The 21,206-nt window shown below is 43.1% G+C and overlaps 1 protein-coding gene across 1 annotated transcript in view; it reads right to left on the bottom strand.

Moving 5' to 3' along the window:
* LOC126424664 (thyroid adenoma-associated protein homolog) overlaps window positions 1-21,206 on the bottom strand; it is a 249,010-nt gene that overhangs the window by 58,475 nt on the left and 169,329 nt on the right. Inside the window, 3 exon segments of the mRNA XM_050087394.1 lie at window positions 3,536-3,890; window positions 8,910-9,101; window positions 16,701-17,033. Coding sequence (XP_049943351.1) covers window positions 3,536-3,890; window positions 8,910-9,101; window positions 16,701-17,033 — 880 coding nt within the window.

Genomic DNA, 21,206 nt, shown 5'->3' with positions numbered 1-21,206 from the left:
CAGCTAATAACGAACATCAAAATGAATAAAGGGATTAGTGAACACAGGGTTGTCATAGCAAGAACGAATACCGTAATTTCCAAACCCACCAAAAATAAATGAAAAATATATCTATTCAAAAAAGCAGATAAAAATTTGCTTGATGCCTTCCTGAGAGACAATCTCTGCTCCTTCCAAATTAACAATGTAAGGGTAGACCATATGTGGCTTGAATTCAAAGAAATAGAATAGATAGCAATTGAGAGATTTATATCAAATAAATTAACAAGCGACGGAGCTGATCCCCCATGGTACACAAAACAGGTCAGAACATTGGTGCAGAAACAACGAAGAAAAGCATGTCAATTTTAAGAAACACAAAATCCCCAATACTAGCGATCTTTTACAGAAACTCGAAAATTAGCTTATAATAGTTTCCACAACAAAACTTTGCTGCTAAAGCAGAGTTACTAAGCACAGCCTTAAGAAATCCTTTACCAAACAAGACAAAGTAAGTATTCCAGAATTTGAGACAAGAAGAGCTGCCAACTAGAGGAACTTAGAAGTAGATATCCTCCGACAGTAGTGAAGCAACTTAAATCACTTAATAAAAGCAAGTCTTTTGGTCTACACTGTATACCAATTAGGTTCCTTTCAGAGTATGCTGATGTAATAGTTCCATACTTAACAATCATGCGCAACAGCTCGCTCAATGAAAGATCCATACCTGAAGACTGGAAAGTTGCACAGGTCACACCAATGAAGGACAATAGGAGTAATCCCCTACATTATGGGCCCAAATCATTAATGTCGACATGCAGCTGGATTTTGGAAAATACACTCCTGGAAATGGAAAAAAGAACACATTGACACCGGTGTGTCAGACCCACCATACTTGCTCCGGACACTGCGAGAGGGCTGTACAAGCAATGATCACACGCACGGCACAGCGGACACACCAGGAACCGCGGTGTTGGCCGTCGAATGGCGCTAGCTGCGCAGCATTTGTGCACCGCCGCCGTCAGTGTCAGCCAGTTTGCCGTGGCATACGGAGCTCCATCGCAGTCTTTAACACTGGTAGCAAGCCACGACAGCGTGGACGTGAACCGTATGTGCAGTTGACGGACTTTGAGCGAGGGCGTATAGTGGGCATGCGGGAGGCCTGGTGGACGTACCGCCGAATTGCTCAACACGTGGGGTGTGAGGTCTCCACAGTACATCGATGTTGTCGCCAGTGGTCCGCGGAAGGTGCACGTGCCCGTCGACCTGGGACCGGACCGCAGCGACGCACGGATGCACGCCAAGACCGTAGGATCCTACGCAGTGCCGTAGGGGACCGCACCGCCACTTCCCAGCAAATTAGGGACACTGTTGCTCCTGGGGTATCGGCGAGGACCATTCGCAACCATCTCCATGAAGCTGGGCTACGGTCCCGCACACCGTTAGGCCGTCTTCCGCTCACGCCCCAACATCGTGCAGCCCGCCTCCAGTGGTGTCGCGACAGGCGTGAATGGAGGGACGAATGGAGACGTGTCGTCTTCAGCGATGAGAGTCTCTTCTGCCTTGATGCCAATGATGGTCGTATGCGTGTTTGGCGCCGTGTAGGTGAGCGCCACAATCAGGACTGCATTCGACCGAGGCACACAGGGCAAACACCCGGCATCATGGTGTGGGGAGCGATCTGCTACACTGGCCGTACACCACTGGTGATCTTCGAGGGGGCACTGAATAGTGCACGGTACATCCAAACCGTCATCGAACCCATCGTTCTACCATTCCTAGACCGGCAAGGGAACTTGCTGTTCCAACAGGACAATGCACGTCCGCATGTATCCCGTGCCACCCAACGTGCTCTAGAAGGTGTAAGTCAACTACCCTGGCCAGCAAGATCTCCGGATCTGTCCCCCATTGAGCATGTTTGGGACTGGATGAAGCGTCGTCTCACGCGGTCTGCACGTCCAGCACGAACGCTGGTCCAACTGAGGCGCCAGGTGGAAATGGCATGGCAAGCCGTTCCACAGGACTACATCCAGCATCTCTACGATCGTCTCCATAGGAGAATAGCAGCCTGCATTGCTGCGAAAGGTGGATATACACTGTACTAGTGCCGACATTGTGCATGCTCTGTTGCCTGTGTCTATGTGCCTGTGGTTCTGTCAGTGTGATCATGTGATGTATCTGACCCCAGGAATGTGTCAATAAAGTTTCCCCTTCCTGGGACAATGAATTCTCAGTGTTCTTATTTCAATTTCCAGGAGTGTATATTGTGTCTGAACATCAGGAATTACACTGAAGACAATGGTCTATTGACACACAGTGAACATGGATTTATTAAACACTGTTCTTGTGAAACACAACTAGCTGTTTGCTCACACAAAGTGCAGAGTGCTATCGAGAAGGGATTTCAAATTCATTCCATATTTCTAGATTTCCAGAAGGCTTATGAACCATGCCTCACAAGTGGCTTGTAATGAAATTGGGTGCTTATGGAATACCGTCTCAGTTATATGACTGGATTTATGATTTCGTACCAGAAGAGTCACAGTTCATAATAACTGACAGTTACTAACATAGTAAAACAGAAGTGATTTCTGTTATTCCCAAGGTAGTGTTATAGGCCCACTGTTATTCCCTATTTATATAAATGATTTAGGAGACAATGTGAGCATCTGTCTCAGGCTGTTTGCAGATGATGCTGTCAGTAATTGTCTAGTAAAGGCATTGTAGAAGATCAAACCAATTGCAAAATGATTTTGACAAGATGTCTGCGTGTTGCAAAAATTGGCAACTGAGCCTAAATAATGAACAGTGTGATATCATTCACATGAGTGCAAAATGGAATCCATTAAACTTGGGTTACATGAAATCATTCAAATATAAAGGTCGTAAATTGAACTAAATACCTAAGAACAACAAATAAAAACAACTTAAATTTGTAAGAACACATAGAAAATGGTGTGAGGAAGGTGAAACAAAGGTTGCATTTTATTACAAAAGCACTTACAAGATGCAACACATCTACTAAAGAGACTGCCTACAATATGCTTGTCTGTCCTCTTTTGGAGTGCTGTTGTGCAGTGTGGGAACCTTTAGGATTAACAGAGTACATCGAGAAATTTCAAAGAATGGCAGTATGTTTTTTATTATTGATAACAGGGGAGAGAGTGTCATTGACAAGATACAGACTTTGGGGTGCAAATTATTAAAACAAGTGTTTTACATTGCTTCGGGATCTTCTCATGAGATGTCAGTCACCAACTTTCTCCTCCGAACGCGAAATTATTTTGTTGACACCGAACTACATAGCGGGAAACAATCATCATCATAAAATGAGAGAAATGAGAGCTCACAAAGGACATAGGTGTTCATATTTTCCAGGCGTTGTTGGACAGTAGAATAACAGAGAATTATTGTGACAGTGGTTCGATGAATCCTCCATCAGGCACTTAAGTGTGATTTGTTGAGTAAGCACGACGACATAGATGTAAATGTAAATATGAGGAGTTAAAGGTAAACAGAGCTTGGTAAGTGTATAGTGAGAAACTTTGCTTCCTACCGGAGAGGTACAGCAGTAGACTGGTGGCTGCCTTCTCGTACTGTGGCACACCTGGCGACCAAGAGGGCAGATCCTCGTCGTCCCGCCCACTCCCATCCACACGCTCCTCGCGGTCGCGTTCGAGTCCCAGTGCAGCAGACAGCTCTCGGCGCAGATCCGAGCGGAAACATGCGTCGACACTTGTGCTGACCCGGGACACTGCGGCCTGCAGAAGGGAGAGGCGCGCCGAGTCGGCGGTCGGGCAGAGACAAGGCGCACGTGTTGGCTCCGTGGAGCGCAGCCGACTTGTCAGCCGGCCGGCAAAGCCGTCCTCGGATGCCATCTCTGCAGGAGTCGCCGAGACAAGGTAGGCGAGCTGGGGGGTTAATGCACAGGTCACAGTTCTCAGTTGAAAACTGGTAAAAGTCAAAAAAGTATTTATGACTGGCAGTGGCTGAGTGAGGGCTGGTGGGGTGCCTCCAATCCTTTTCTATCTGTTACTAGATAAGACCACCAAAACATGGCAGACAAGTGTCCCTGGAAAACAATGGAAACAAACAACACAAGTATCAATGTGAAATGTCTCGCCTCTGCTTGTGAGCCAGCAACAATTGCCAGGACTTCCACTGAAGCTTCTTGAGACTGCTGCCAAAATTGGCCTCCGAACATTCTTTGAGGAAACAACACAGTATGTGGATGTCATCCTTTGGTTTCTGATGGCACAAATTTGGCCTGTTTGCAGAAGGGAGGGGAATAAAATAAATAAATGCGGAGCCAGTTACCACCCATTTTTGGAAAACAAAAATCTTACTTCAAAAGAGTCTATACTGATTATTGTCAGATTATGCTGATCTGTGTGCTCCATTTGTTGGTTTTGAGACTGCTGTTCTGCTTCCAGTCTTTTCAAAATTTCCCTGTCACAGCACGCTGCAAGACGGGCAGCAGAATAATAGCCTTAAAACCAGCAAACGAAGCACGCTTGTAGAGCAGCAGTTACAAACTTTGCCACTGATGTCTCTCAAAAGTTAAAGTAGAAACTTCTGTGGTATTATAAAATTGGGTTTATGAAGTTGCACATAGATGGGTGTGACCTGAAAATCCTCAACTTAATATTACGCACAGCTGAGGATGACAGAACAACAAAAGTTAAAGACGAATCCACATCTTGTACAAACAGGCAGGACCTGCTCTCACAATACACCTAACCCTTTCAAATTAGCATGGCTAATTTCAGTATAAGCTCACATCTCCAGTCTCAGTCTATCTAGAATTCACCTGCCAATTTCTGTTTCAATTTCCATCTCCCAAGTCACTAATTTCCATCTCTCAAGTCATTATCTCTTGATCTACACTTCAAAAGGCTTTGCTTTTTTCGAGTCCAGTTTTACAGTATTTTTGTCAATTCTTTTGAGTTAATTTAATCTCAAATGCAGGAAACAGTGGACCCACTTTCCGGACACCGTCATGTCGTAAACTGCGTTGGTGTTGCCCTCACGTGTTTCTCAGGTGTTCTGCTGTTCCTTCTCACCCATTTTCAGCACAATGTAAGAATACAGAATTTCACAGTGGTAACATTCCATAAAATGTTCTCAGGTTTTCATTTGCATTGAGTGGTTCCGATGCTGCACTCTTTTGGATGAGTACTCCCTGGCTGTTGTCCTGTGGAAGAGACCATTTCCGTTGGCTCACCAATATGCATTTTCACATGCTGGCTGCTGGCTGTGAAAGCAATGTGAATTTTGAAGAACAATATTAGTTGAGTGAAATCAAACAAAGTTCTCAACTGAAATAAATGAACAAATTTCAATTTTCTGCGGTGTAAATACCACCAGCTGAAAAATGTTCCTGTCAGAGCACAAAAAGGTGAATATGCTCGAAGAGACTGCTGAAAAGTGGGGAACAAGCTGCCTCAATTATCATTCCACCTTCCTCGCCAAAAACTTTGGCATGCTAACATATTCTCTCTGATTTAACATAGAAAACACTAAATTGTTTTACTCACTCTCTCAAATTCTGGACATCCCTCTCACTGCTACCATCTATGCTTGTCTCTCCCCTACTGTCTCCTTTTTTTCTCATTAGCACTTTTCCTATCTGTCTGTCCTGCTGTCACTGTCTTTTTCCCTTTCTCTCTCTCTTCCTTATTGATGTCTCCTCCTCTGCACTTTCACAGTCTCTCTATCCCACTGCCATTGTCTTTGTCCCCCCCTCGATGCCACCATCTCTTTTTTTCTCACTTACAGTCTGTCATCTTTCCCTTCAACCATCATTGTCTCCTCTCAACACATGTCCTCGGGGATGGTTTGCTCGGGATTTTGATCCTTACTCCGGGAAACTCTAACACGTGTGTACTGGTGATGGGAGAATGTGGGCAATGTCTTTTGTTAAAAATCAAACAGTTATGGTTCCAAAGTTAATTTTCATCCTGAGGTTTTTATGCGTATGTGGCTGACATAAAGCTTTGGCAGCTGGTACAGTGTAGGGCATTTGACAGGTTTACATAGTCTGATGATGCCTACCAATGGCAAAATACGTCATCAAAACTGGTTGGTGTATCAACCAGCTAATGACGGAATGAAATGCATACTATGAATTCTTTTGTTTCAAAGTCTGCTCGGCTGAGGTGGGGGTGGGATGTGGTCAGAAACCCAATCCTATGTATGGGCTCCACCATCTCTCTCTTCCATTTCCATTGTCTCCAATCTCTTTTGCTACCACTGCTACTATCTCCATCCACCCCTCTTTCTGTTTTACTGCCACTGTCTCCCACTGAACATCACTATCTCCTCTCTCTTTGGCCCCCATTCATCTCGCTTTCTCTCTCACTGCCGCTTTCTCTCTCCCATCATCACCATCTCACCTCTCTTTCTCTTCCCCCCGTCACTGCCTCTCTGCTACTCTCTTTCAGCATAAAAAAGCGTGAACATGTTCGCATGCCAAAATGTTTGGTGAGGACAGCAGAATGAGACAACTGGTTCCCCACTCTTCTGTTGGAGTCTTTTACAGAGGAGCATATTCGCCTTTTTTGTGCTCTGACAGGAGCATTTTTCAGCTGGTCCCCTTATTTTCCCTGTTACAGCAGGGTGTGCTGCCTGTATAAAACAAATTCTGTAGGTTAGTTACGTTTTGGTAGCTTATTTATATATTGAGACACACTTACATACTATGACACACACAAACAACAAGTACGTAGGCATAATGTAAGGTTAATACAAAATCATCTCCCATCCACTCAAGTTCACTTTACATAAAAATGTACAACATGTTTAGGCTACACCTACAGAAGACCAAAAAATGCTTTTGATTTGCAAGTACAAAGAATTTTGTGAGATAAAATAATTTTTTGTAACATACTTATGCCACCAAGCGGTGCTATCGAATAATTTCCAGGTCAAGACAGCACATATCGGTGGGAAGTGCCCATTATACAAAGACAGAGTCAGTGTTTTATTGGTATTAAATAAATAAATAAAAGTTGCTGACTAAATGCATAATTTGGTGGCCCTTGCATGACTCCAGAATCTTTGCCATGTGTTCACTATGTCAGCTAAACCTACATCATTTATGCCTCAGTAAAAATTTCGATGATTTGCCTTTAATAGAAACGACAATAGTGGCCGTACTCACAACTGGTACTTTTGGTACACAAAAATTCATGGTTTTTGGGGTGTACCTTGCTAAGGGATAAAGATTTTTGAAAACAGAGAAATAGCATTTCTACATAAATGTTTCAAGAGTGTACAATTACAATTTCAGCCATTTGCTATGGTTAGTTATTTAGATTAACGCAGCCTATGGAGCAAAAAAGGCTAAAAACTGGTTTTGCCATTTTCTAAATAAGTACATTAACTTTGGACCTCCAGATTTCGCTAACAGATACCGACATCAGAAAAAGTTTTGAAGTTCCCTGAGAATATCATCTCAAGAACATATGGTAAATATTTTGGCAATTTTCCAGTCAGCCCCACACCAGCTATTTTTTGTACTCAAAAATCATGGTTTATCACGGATTCCTCAGGAACACCCTATGGTGTTTTTGTAAGCAATCTAAGGCCTAGCCTAGACCACACCAAATGCAAAAAGACCCAACTGATTTTCTCACTTTTCCTGGGCTGGAGGAATTGAGTAATGTTCAAATTTTGACCCAGTACTGCACGACAGTGACAGTATGTCCAAGCTTCCGATAGGTATACAAACAGTTGCCAGGCCACAGGTTATCCAAAATACTTGAACCCTTATTTCTGTGATCAATATAACTTGATATATGACCTATAGAAAAATCGCATCTTTGTTTGTGACCCTGTTGTGCACAAACCAATTTTGTAATAGAAAATATATTTTTGTTAAGTGAAAGAAAATAACAAACTGTAGTACAATAAATACTGCAAGGTTATTCTGCAGTATAAAGTTGACTTTGCAAACTTATGTTATGATATTACTGTTACAAAAATATAAATGTATATGTAGCATAAGCCACCAGCAACTTGTTACATGCAGACGGATTTGTATGATTTTTCCATAAACATTTATACGAAGAATTTAAGTTAAAGATATTAGTGTCAAATTGACGCATCCTGCTATCAAGATAAGTACTGATGTAATAGTACCAATTAAGATTTTCTTCTCATCTTGTAGAGAAGACACTGAGCACGTGACAAGTACACTTGAAAGTTCAAATTTTCCACTGTTTAAGGTACTGATATATACATATATATTAGTTAAATTTGTAATTTAACACAACAGACAAAATCATCTACATCTACATCTACATCCATACTCCGCAAGCCACCTGACGATGTGTGGCGGAGGGTACCTTGAGTACCTCTATCGGTTCTCCCTTCTATTCCAGACTCGTATTGTTCGTGGAAAGAAGAATTGTCGGTATGCCTCTGTGTGGGCTCTAATCTCTCTGGTTTTATCCTCATGGTCTCTTCACGAGATATACGTAGGAGGGAGCAATATACTGCTTGACTCCTCAGTGAAGGTATGTTCTCGAAACTTCAACAAAAGCCCGTACTGAGCTACGGAGCGTCTCTCCTGCAGAGTCTTCCACTGGAGTTTATCTATCATCTCCGTAACGCTTTCGCGATTACTAAATGATCCTGTAATGAAGCACACTGCTCTCTGGCATTAAGTGCTGTGTCATAGAACAAGAACCATAAAAATGCACCAGCTTATCATACTACCTTTATATTACTAATTTTGAATAATGTGGATGAGATGGGAATAAAAAAGAGGAAAAAAGTTTACATTTCTGCCAGTCTGTGAGTATTTAACAACATATCGACAGTCAAGTGACGACTACTGATACGAATGTTGATGCAATGCGTAAAAATGGAATTGTTGGGTTCAATAAATTTAGATAAGAGTTGGGGAGTGAGTGAGACGGCCTTACCTGCAGCAGCACACCGTGCCGGTAGTTGAGTTCATCCTCCGGCATATCTCGCAGCTCGACGAACAGTCGGTCTAGAGTGTCCTCGAACACATCCGGCGTGATTAGTGGAACGAGGGCCTGAGCGGCCAGCACGCGTGTCTTGTACACTGAGCTGCGTGCGCAGTCCAGCACAAACGGAACATATGCAGAAAGCTGCAAATCACATCAGCAGAAACTCAGTGCTGTAGACATAGCGGTTAAGCCAGCACAAAGTAGCTGTACATATGTTTGTTTGTGTGTGTGTGTGTGTGTGTGTGTGTGTGTGTGTGTGTGTGTGTGTGTGGATGGCACATATTTTGTTTTTATGACATGTGCACATGTGTCCGATTAAAATTCCTTGGTAGTTGATGTCTGTCACTTGCCACGACAGTTTTGTCACATTGCCTGCTACTGCTCAGTTATGTGTGAAAACATACATACATGGTGGGTCACTTCACAAATACTGTTAATGTGTAACACAGGACAATGTTGAAAATGGCTGCTGCGAGGTATGTTGGGACACACGAGATTTTCTGTCGACAGCTGATTTTAAGTGGTCAATGGGCGATGCATTTTGTGTCCCTGAATTTAAACTCGTGCCCTCAGCTAACCTCAACCTCGTGATATGCTGTGTACCTGAGAAAACAGCAATCAACAATCTGTGGCAGCAGAAATCACAATCGCTTTGTTCACGGCGATTAAAGCTAACCAAGGAGCAAATTCAAAACAGAAAAAAATCATTTCGATGCTAAAAACAAACTGCAATTTCTCACTATTGTTGGTTACCTGAAAGTATCATCACACCAGCTTCATGAGCTGCCACATTACCAATTGATAAGCAGTCCTAGTTCACATTTGGTTACTGATTATAGGTGAAAAAGAACAAATAAAAAAGTCAGTATAATGATGAAAATTAGGTGGCAAAGAATTAGAAAAAAATTACATTTAAATCAATTAACTGAATAAAAATAATAATCAAAATCTTTTGATTAGATTTAGAAAGAAAGAAAAAATCACTGCATTTGACGAGATTCGGAGCTACAAGCTTCAACACAGCAGGTTAATACACTATCCATTGCACTATGCTACAACAGTGAACTAAGCTGATAGCTACAACAACGAACTAAGCTAATATATTTGTGACTGTGGTCACCCAGTTGCAATGATGAATTGCAGCCTTCAAAAATTCAACTTCACATAATTTTCTGCAAGGCTAATCTTGGTAATAATGCTAACTGTATGTGCGGCTGAAATGCATGTTGCGCAGAATTATCGAGTAGCGTTAGTTAGTGCTGAGTGTGAAACATATATTTCATTAACATCATTGACTCAGTGTGTGTGTGTGTGTTTTTTTTTGGCTTGGTTATCATCTGTGATGAAATATGATTCAGGATCCAGACACATCAAGAAATAATGCTGAACAAGGAACTGAAAGTGGATTATATCTTCTGGTAAACCTTCCGGGATGTAAGGTCGTCGTCCATGAAACTCTTCAGCTCCTAACGTTTCGTCCAGAGCTACGCTGGACATCTTCAGAGGGGTGTTTCTCCTCCGGTGAGTCTTGCCGGCAAGACTCACCGGAGGAGAAACACCCCTATGAAGATGTCCAGCGTAGCTCTGGACGAAACGTTAGGAGCTGAAGAGTTACATGGACCACGACCTTACATCCCGGAAGGTTTACCAGAAGATATGTCATCCGGTCGTGAAAGCCTTCATACTATGAAAGTGGATTGATCAATTGCCATGGCAGTTTGGCTACAGCGAATGGTTTGGGCACGATGTTGAGCACTCTGATTGGAGGAAGCCAGCACCAACAGGTGAAGTGTAAACTATCAAGTAATTTTAATCAGAATATAGCTCGAGATAGGATTTGTCCGAAAGTTAGCACAGTTTTCAGTCTCACCTGCATTCCTGTTGTTGATCTGACACCACCGCTGTCCAATGAATTCCCACTTTTAATACTAAACTGTTTACACACTGCCAGAACTTTACACAATGAATTCTAAAGTTGTTTGTTTGTTATGGTAAGTGTCTCATTATTGGTGGAACTTATACTGAAAAGTAAACTGAGGCACACGCACTGAAGCAGTTTATAAAAATTCACTTGTGTTTGTTTTATTTAAAAATGATGCTTACTAAAAAGGACACACCTAGTACTTTTGAAATAGAAGCTCTTCTCTACACTCTGCTGAAATGGCAGCTGCAGAGAGAGAATAAGTGCACCTAATTTTTTAGTGTCAGCCTAGGACTTGGCTCGAAAGAGTAACTATTCTGGGGGCACGAATGGATATCCATAGCAATGTGAATGGCAATATTTGTGCACTTCACAAGGAGCTACATTATGTACTGTGGCCAGTGTTAGGTATAAATAATACAAAAATCATAACTTACTATTTATTAATCAAGGTAAATCTGCCGTAAATGTTTTTCTGAACAGTAACCAATTTTGTAACTGACTACATAGCTGAGGAGTCGAGTGACCGATGCAACTGAAAACACTGTCGTGCTTACAAATGACGCCTTGTACAGTGTACACACATTTTATTGAGTGCATTCATGGCCTTTCATCAGTAACATTACCAGATGCTAAGTATGTTTTGCTTGCAGATAATATGAACATTTTAATAAATAGCATATCACATATGGTGTTAGAAAAGTCAGTTAAAGTTATCACAAAAATTAATTAATGGTTCCTAGCCAATTCTGTGTCACAAAATCAGGAAGTGTAAGCAGGACTCATGTTCTGAGGGCTCCATTCAAACTTAATTTCAAAATATGTGACATAAATTGCTGTATCTATTGATTGCACTGACTTAAAAGGTACAGTTTTTTACACAACTAAGGGACTGTGGACACAAAATAAATTTCAACTTGATACTTCTATCCATTCCTGAGAAAAGGGGGTTTAAACAGTTGGACAGACACACAGACAACAGAGTTCCATTTTTAGAGATTGAGATATGGAACCCTAAAAAAACATTATATGCACTTCAGAATTTTTATGAGGTTTCCCTCCAGTATATGCCTAAAATATGATGACAAGCAGATACGAGTTATTGCCCATGTTAAAATGTTGGCATTACAGCTTGACAAAAAATTTGACAGGGAGGAATATACCACAGAACTGCTGAAGCACCTAAGCAAACCTTTATTTGGGATACAGATATTGTCAGACACAAGCGACACAAAACAACAGGAGCACTTTGTTTAGTTTCATCTCATAATGTCATTCTCTCATTTCTTCAGTGTAACTCATCCAACAAAGTTCAAGATTTGTGAGTCCTAATGTGTGTTGTATGAATTAGTTGTGGTGTGAACTCAAGAATAGCCTGGAGAAGCCTGCTCAAGGATCTGGAACTAATACTTCCCAGTATATTTATTTTTTAATGAAACTCTGACGTTATTAATGTATCTCTTCTTCAAACCAACAGCTCATTACATGGAATAAATACTAGATAATTGAATATTATATATAAATATCTAATGTCAGTTACTTTGGTCCTGAAAGGCATCCATTATTCAGAGAATAAATTTTCAATTATGTGTCAACAACCATAAAAGAATTAACTGTAAGGAACAATTAAATGAAAATGAGACACACAGAGAAAAAGTAAGTCACCATAAGTGTTAATACATTTATACCACTGAGAGACAAGCCAGTTTTCTTCATGGAAAAATGTTTGCTGTTGCCGACAGAACCATTATGGTGCCCAGGTATGCATGTGGGCATACGTGTTGGCAAGCCACTACTGTGTGCGGCTAGCAAGCATGCAGGGAGATTGGACAGGTTTGTGTGACCTTGTTGCAATGGTGACAGACACCTCACCCAATGACTCACTGTTCTTTTGCTCACTGCTAGGTCTCCACAGACATTCTGCATGCACCTACGAATACTGTGGCACAATGGTTTTCAACCAAAAGAAACTCAATGACAGTTCTCTGCTTGGAATGCACCTTCATTACAGATGCCGTTTTGAAGGTTATGTATAGTGCTTCCACCTATTGGAACTCTATGAAACTGTATCCCCGAAGCAGGAATAAATATTCCAATATGTCCCACAGCAAATTCCATAGTTTTTCAACCAAAATTGGCACAGAAAAAAAAAGTGTTGCATTACTTACTGAACATCCCTCGAATATATCTTACTGAACATCCCCCGAATATACAACATTAATAAAATAAATGAAAAATTACAACAGCAAATGCAAAATAATGTTGTAGGAAAGTTCTTGAAGAGTGTAAATACTTGAGGATTAAATAAGACGACTCCCTGAAAAGCAGAATCACAGAGTTGTCAATAGGCACACACAAAAGGAAGGGAACTTGCTAGATTCGGATTTTTATCCTCTGACGAGCTCGAGTAACATCACGAACGAACGCGCGCGCGCCCACACACACACACACACACACACACACACACACACACACACACACACACACACACACACACACACCAATGCCTCAAATGGTGCCAATGATCTTTGGTAGCAGTGGACTGGTTGTGATGGAGATAGTGTCGGGTGTCATAGGTAGAGGTAGAGGTAGAGGTAGGAGGAAGACAAGGCGAGGGACTACAGATTGGTGCCTAGCGGCTCAGAGAGATGCGTGGCAGGTACATGGGGCTGGCTGGCATGACTGTAGCAGCTGGTGGTATGTGGGATGAAGGTTAGGTGTGGTGGTATGAACTGGGACGGAGTTACAGCGTGGAGGAAGCATAAACTGTTGTGTGGAGGGTGTGTGGACAGAAAGTTACCGGAGGCTGATGCCAGGATGACTACAGAAGCAGGGGATGTGTTGTAAGGATAACTCCCGTCCGATGGTAGAGGGAAGGATCCAGCTTGCTTGTCAAGCAGCCATTGAAACTGAGCACATTGTGTTCAGTTGCATGTTGTACCACAGGGGAGTCAACTTTGTTCTTGACAACAGTTTGGCAGTGGCCATTCATCCTGGTTGATAGCTGGTTGGTAGACGTACCAACATAAAAGGCTGTGCAGTGTTTGCAGCAAAGTTGGTATATGACACGCCTGCTTGCACAGGTGGTCTGGCTTCTGACGGAGAAGGAAATGCTGGGTGGGAGCTCTGGGTTGGTATGCACCTTGGTCTGCTAGTGGGATACGATTCCTGTGGCAAGGGGTTAGGACTGAAATAGTGATGGACTAGGATGTTACGTAGATTGGGTGGGCGAAGGAACATCACTTTAGGTGGGGTGGGAAGTATTTTGGATAGGATGTCCCTCATTTCAGTGCAGGATGAAAGATAATAATAGCCCTGGGGAAGAACATGGTTCAGTTGTTCCAGTTCAGTGTGATACTGGATGACAAATAGGGCAGGGGTGCCACTTTGTAACCGATTCTTGGGGGTAGTCGTAGGATTGGGAGAGTGTGAGGATACAGCATGGCGAACCTGTTTGCAGACACAGACACAGTTGTGGGGGAGGGGGGGGGGGGCAGGGGGTGAGGGGGGGAGAGGTATTGCCTGTCTGTGAAGGTCTTTGTGAGGCCTGCAAGGGAGTTCTCGTTACTGCAGGCACATGCTAGTCTGTACTTAAGGGATTTTTTGGTGTGGAAGGTATGATATATGTCAAAATGCGTATAGTGTTGGTGGTTAGCAAGATTAATGTGGACAGAGGTGAGGATGGAGCCATCAGAGAGTTGGAGGTTAATATTCAGGGAGGTGGCGCATTACGTACATGAGGACCAGATGAAATGGATGGCAGATAAGGTGTTTTAATGAACCTGAATCATACTAGGGGCTGGGAATTCTGAGAGGCTAGGAAGGTTTCCTCTATACGGTCCATAAACAGGATGGCATAGGAAGGTGCCACCTAGAGCTAATCATCCTCCCTGTAGATAGAGGCTCCACAACTATTGTGATGAGTCAGTGATTACCTGACAGAAGGCCTTTAACAGCTATCTGACTCTTCAACCTACAAGCTCTGCCAGAGTGATCGCATCCCAGAAGTCTGGCTTAACCTCCAATCCCTACTGAATGCCACACACTCTCCAGAACCTCTCACCTGAGTCTGTTCCCTCCTCACCCAAAGAACACCCTGCACACACTCCCCAAAATCCACAAACCAAAAAAGCCTTGTCACCACATTCTAGCTGGCTATTGTGCTCCGACTGACAGATTTTCTCTTGTTGGTCAACATCTCCAACCAACTGCCCGAAACCCAGTCTCCCACATCGAAGATACTAACTACTTCCTTCACTGACTTTCGACCATCCCCATCCCTTTACCTCCTGGATCCCTACTAGTCACTGTTGATGTCATCTCCCTCTGCTCCAGTATCCCTCATGGCCGGGGCCTTCATACTATCGAACACTACCTCTCCCAATATCCTCCAAACTCCAAACCCACCAACGCATTGCTTATACACATTACCAACTACATTCTAAGCCACAACAACTTTTCCTGTGAAGGGAAGGTTTACAAATAAATCCACGGCACAGCTGTGGGTGCCCGTAAGGCACCCTCGTATGGTACCTATTTATGGTTCATCTGGAGAAACTTTCCTAGCCTCCCAAAACTCCCAACCCCGTGTCTGGTTTAGATTCATTAATGATATCTCATGATCTGGACTCAGGGCTAAGACACCTTTCCCACATTCCTCCATAACCTCTATATCTGGCCCCCCTCTACCTGATGCACCACATTCCTGGATGTTGACCTCCACCTCTCTGTCCACATTAAACTCACTAAACACCAGCAGTAGCTGCATACTGACAACTGCCATCACTTCCACATGCAAGTACGAAACTCACTGAAACATTTCGACAAGACGACGCCACCACTCGGCTGATAACCCGAGAAGAATTCATCGTTGATTTAACCGTCCACCTATCACTGGTCGGCTCCCACTTTGGTCGCAGACTTTGAGAGCATCAGTACTAAGTAACAGGAGGACGTTACTCGGCTTGCATTCTGCGAGTACTAACAGCGAGAGAAGTACTTGTATGTAGGAGGCGAAGGAAGCACAAGAATGAAGTGAGGTTAAGTTGACTTAATTTCTTTTCAGAAATAAAGAGTTCAATTAATCTTCACATGATCAGTCAAACCAGTGAGAGCATTCTCCGTACATGCTTGAACATTGTCCTGCAAAATGATGGTCAGGTCCTGCAGAAATTGTCATCATTTCTGTCTCTACGCTGTTCATTTATGGAACACAACCTCCGACCAGCTTAGAAACAGAAGTGATGACACTTTCTGCAGGACCTGACCATCATTTTGCAGGACAGCGCTCAAGCACATACAGTGCAAGCTGTTACTGATTTGTTTGACTTACGGGGCTGCTAAGTGCTATACCACCTACTGCACTCCCGATTTAAGCCCTCGTGAGTTCAACTCGTTTTCTAAACTGAAGGAAACACTTCAAGACATTCACTTCAGACCTGCTACAAATTCGTCAGGCAATAGACCACACCGCTCGAACTGTCAACAAAACTGGCACAGCTAAGAGTATCCTACGATTTCCACAGCACTGGCAATCAGTTTTACACAATGCCAGTGACTACCTTGAAGGTCAGTAAAACTTTGAAACACGTATCTATTTTGTACGAGCTGTAAATAAATAGTTGCCACTATTAAAGTTCCAACCCTAAAGCAGCCTACTGTCTTCTAATTCACTGAAAAATGTCCTACTGTGGCATAACATACGTTGCAGGTCCCATAATAAATAAACTACTACATTAATTCATAGAGTCATGCTAACAAACAAATGACACACGCATAGCTCGCAATCTGACCGGTTTGCAGGATTTCGAGGTACCCACCTGCAGGTTGGAGTCGGTGCCCTCCAGTGAGGACGGGTAGAGGCGGGCGAGCAGCAGCAGCAGTGCGGGGGTCTCCGCCCCGCAGCCCTGCCGCCGCCCCTTGCTGGCAGCCCCCGGGCCTCGGGCCGCCTCCAGGGAGAGGCAGAAGGCGTCGCGACCCGGGCGGTCCGCCTCGCGCAGCAGCACGTCGTACAGCCTGGGGAAGCGCTGGAAGAACACGCGGCCCGTCATTCGGTTGCGCGCACTCGGCCGGCGGCCACAGCCCCTCGTGCGCTGCACCCCGAACACCCTCGTCATCAGGGCGGCGAACAGCAGCGTCCCCGAGTTGCGCACCTGCCAGAAGACTGCTGTGACAGTCACAACATCTCGAGCTGCTCTCACGCTTACACACCACCCCTGACCCTGGGTTAGCACCGAAACAACCACCGACACCCAAACCACCACCACCACCACCACCACCACCACCACCACAACAATCACCGCCCATCACCACAGATCCAAGCACACCTACGCACCCCTTTGCCACTGTGGTGTTTGTGCTGTTAATCAGCATTAGTTAGGTGATACTTCTACATCTGCAAGCAACGGCATCCGATGTCAGAAAGCAATGGTCACTTTTCTTAGTAAGCTGGTATGAGAGATGTTGAATAAAGTGTGGCACCAGCTTTCTGAATCAAGTGCAGTGAGTAAAGAAGTCACATATTGGTGTCTGAGGAAACTACATGCTAGACTTCGAAGTGGCTGTGCAGTATATTTTGGCAGCTATAAAACTTCCACATGGGAGGAGACCTTATCGACTGGCCCTCTTTGGTGCTGTTCATACTTATAAGGTTTGAATTTCAGTGCCCGGATAGGATGTCATTAAAAAAGTGTGATGAAATTCTCAAAACCACTCAAAAACGGTCATCCTCAAAGTTTTTGAGATACCAGAGCACTATTACACACAAAACATTTTGACTGTTTTGACACAGGTACTGGTAGCTCAGTGCGTCTTTTAATTAAAGTCTCTGGTTTGATTCTTGCTGTGGCAATGTATGTTATTTTTATTTTTATTTAGATTCTATATTTATTATCAAATGGAAATGTTAATAGATACTCAATATTTTTATTAAAAATCACATTTTTATTCTTAATTAATAACTGCACCAAAATAAAACAAATTTTTACTTCCAGAGACTGAACAGGATTAATGACGTATATCTTTTTTTTTTTTTTTTTTTCATTTTGTAAGTCTGCATCAAACTTTAATCTATTTTCATGCAATTCATAGCTAATAGGAATAATTCAGGTCTGAGCTGCCAGAGCTGGCGGTCAAGGTGCGTGAGGTGTGCTGCGCTTGTGTGAAGTACCTCCCCCATCGCCAAGGCCGTGGTCATTACATTTTCTCATTACAAAGGCATGGTGTGCACTCGTACTATTCCAAAAGCTTCCACAGTCACTGCTGTCTACTACAAGCAGGTCCAGGGTCCACTGATGAAGCATCACAACCCAAAGGAGAGGAAAGAAACCGTTGGGTGGTGAAAGCTTCATCACGATAATTCCGGGTATCCCACTGCCCAACATGTGATAGTTTTCGATCAGAAAATGCTTTTCTACATATTCGGGGCTGTGTGACTTTTTCACTATCCTAATGCCAAAAAGGACCTAGCCGGATGTCTTTCTGATAATTAAATGGAAGTGTCAGAGGAGACTTTGAAGTGTCTTCCAGGAGTGGCAATGGATGTGGGACTGTTGCATCACACTGGGTGGTGAGTATACTGAAGACGACAAAAGTTTACAAATAAAAACGTCTGAAATAAAGTTTTCAAAAATGAGGGACAGTGTTTATTGAACATCTCTCATTTGTTAAGAGTTTAGTGAAGTAGGGAAAATAAGCTAAAGCTTCATCCTGAAGAAAGTGAGCACAACATTGCAATATATACAAGACAGGAAACAAGTCAGGCTTCAAGATAAAATGGGAATATACCAGATACATGGAAGATGGTTGATGTAAGAAAAACATAAAACTATGACAGTAATTCTCATTATTATTCAGTATTTCTGCCTTTTACACTGGTTTGACAGAATGAAGGAAAAGACAGGAGACAAAAGATACAAGAAAATATATCTACATGTGGTGAAGAGGAAAATAAACCTGTCTGAGCTCTAAACTGGGAGAGGCATGGCAAAAGGGAGCAGCCACAACTAAGGAGGGGGAAACACTGAGTGGACCGGAAGGAGTGACGTGTCGCAAATGGATCACAGTCGTCATTCAGGCATTCCTGTGCCTGGTGTTCATTGTTTCCACTACGTTCTGGCTATTAGGGGAGCCTGCTCACATATACATGCTTTACACAAGTCTCAGCCTTTCCTATGCCAGTTGTTTATAATTAAAGTGCAGCTACTCACTGAGATCCATCGTGGGCTGTAAATATTGCACGGCAGCGAAAGAAGGAAGTGCAATAGATAAATCGTCACACAATTGTTTGATGTTTTCTGTTTATGCTTCTCAGAAAGCACTAACTTCATGTGTGGAACCCAATATTCATTCTTTCAGAACATGTATTTCAGAGGATCATCTCAGAAAGCTGGTTGTCCTTGTCACAAACAGTTGTAGTTGTGTGTAGCAACATATTTAAAATGGCTCTCTTCTGGACTGGGCAGTGAAATGCCTGCACGCCGAGCGCATATGTATGCTCACGGTATACGGTGTGGCCGAGCTGCCCATTTTGTTAGACCGAAACATCTAAAATTGGCACTTTCCCTCTCTCTCTCTCTCTCTCTGTCTCGACAGTGAACCAAGTTTTCGGATGCACATTTTGCATGGGATCAACGAACAGCTCCAGATCTTCAACACCAATGTCCAGACTGTATCTGTGTCGTCAACATATCGACAAAGTGAAGAACGGCAAAATGAATCAAATAGAAGGTTAGTGAGTTAGTGTTTTTTTTAACGTCCCATCAACAATGAGGTCATTAGAAACGGAGCGCAAGCTCGGGGTTAGGGAAGGACGGGGAAGGAAATCGGCCGTGCCCTTTCAAAGGAACCATCCCGGCATTTGCCTGAAACGATTTAGGGAAATCACGGAAAACCTAAATCAGGATGGCTGGAGACGGGATTGAACCGTCGTCCTCCCGAATGCGAGTCCAGTGTGCTAACCACTGCGCCACCTCGCTCGGTTCAAATAGAAGGGCTTTCTCAAAATGATGCATTAAGAAGTTGGCCACTGCTGGGGACATTGGAGAACTCACATCATTGTTGGTCATTTGATTGTTTTGTAGAGCTTTATCCACTTCCTTCCCTGTTTTGCTTTTCAGGAAATTGTTTTTTCCACTGGACTTGCCAGTTTCTGTCACTGTTTCTGTATATTAATGGATACGCACTGACAGAAATGGAGAGTGAGTGTTACATCATGACCACTTTAACCGAGTGCCACCAGACTGCTGTTGCAGTACTTGTGTGTCCATGAGGCATGTCGATTAAAACACCTCAAGTCGAATCTTAGACCAGCACACAGTTTTAATCTGCCAGGAAGTTTCATATAAGTGCACACTCCTCTGCTGAGTGAAAATTCATTCTGGAATCAATACACCAGGGTGCTGATAAACCATGTCTTTGCAGTATGCTTTCTTCCAAGAGTGCTAGTCTGGTAAGTTACAGAGGAGAACTTCTGCGAGTTTTGGAAGGTAAGAGATGAGTTACTGGCAGAAGTAATGCTGTGAGGATGGACCACGAGTTGTGCTCACGTACCTCAGTCAGTAGAGCACTTGCCCATCACAGGCAAGGGTCCTGGGTTCAAGTCCCATTCTAGCAAATAGTTTTAATTTACTAGCAGGTTTGATATCTGTGCACATTCTGCTGAAGAGTGAAAAATCATTGTGGAGTGATTCGATAAACCCTCTGCCGGGGACTTAAGTGTGAACTGCAGAGAAGTCGTGTAGATGTAGGTGAGACAGCTTTGTTTCAAGTATGGCAATAAATTCCTAAGGGCGATGTTCAGCAGGTGTGTAGAGGTCACACATCACACTGAAGCTGATGCCGGGCATCAGTTCAGAATGAAATCATCTAATACCTGCTGTACGATGAACACCTCCACAAAGTTTCATAAATGTATGAGACTGGCACTTCATGGTGTATCCTTCAAAATTTCTGCCAGTGTGACGTCCTATATACTGCAAATGAGATTGCTCTTTATTCAACTGCTCCCTCTATAAGTTGTGCAAAAAACAAAGGTGTTCTGTGAATGCAGAAGTGTACAGTGAGCATGCTACTAACTCAATTCCATCACGATTTATAGTCACTATCAGTTTCTGGTATTGAGTAGTCACACCAGCTATCCCCAAAATGCTATATCCAACAACCCGATTGAATCCAGTGACTGATCACTGACTCCAGACAATTCGCCTCAGGTCTGACTTAGTGAAAAAATAACTTTCCTTCTGATAAATAGCTTGCAGCAGCTTTAAAAACAATAATAATTATATTATTTCATTAAATGGTTTGACCGCATGTTCACAGACTAAAAA

Source organism: Schistocerca serialis, chromosome 10 (assembly GCF_023864345.2).
Source record: "Schistocerca serialis cubense isolate TAMUIC-IGC-003099 chromosome 10, iqSchSeri2.2, whole genome shotgun sequence".
Classification (NCBI taxonomy): Eukaryota; Metazoa; Arthropoda; class Insecta; order Orthoptera; family Acrididae; genus Schistocerca; species Schistocerca serialis.
Note: the sequence above shows the minus strand (reverse complement) of the source record. Positions and strands in the feature narration are given on the sequence as shown.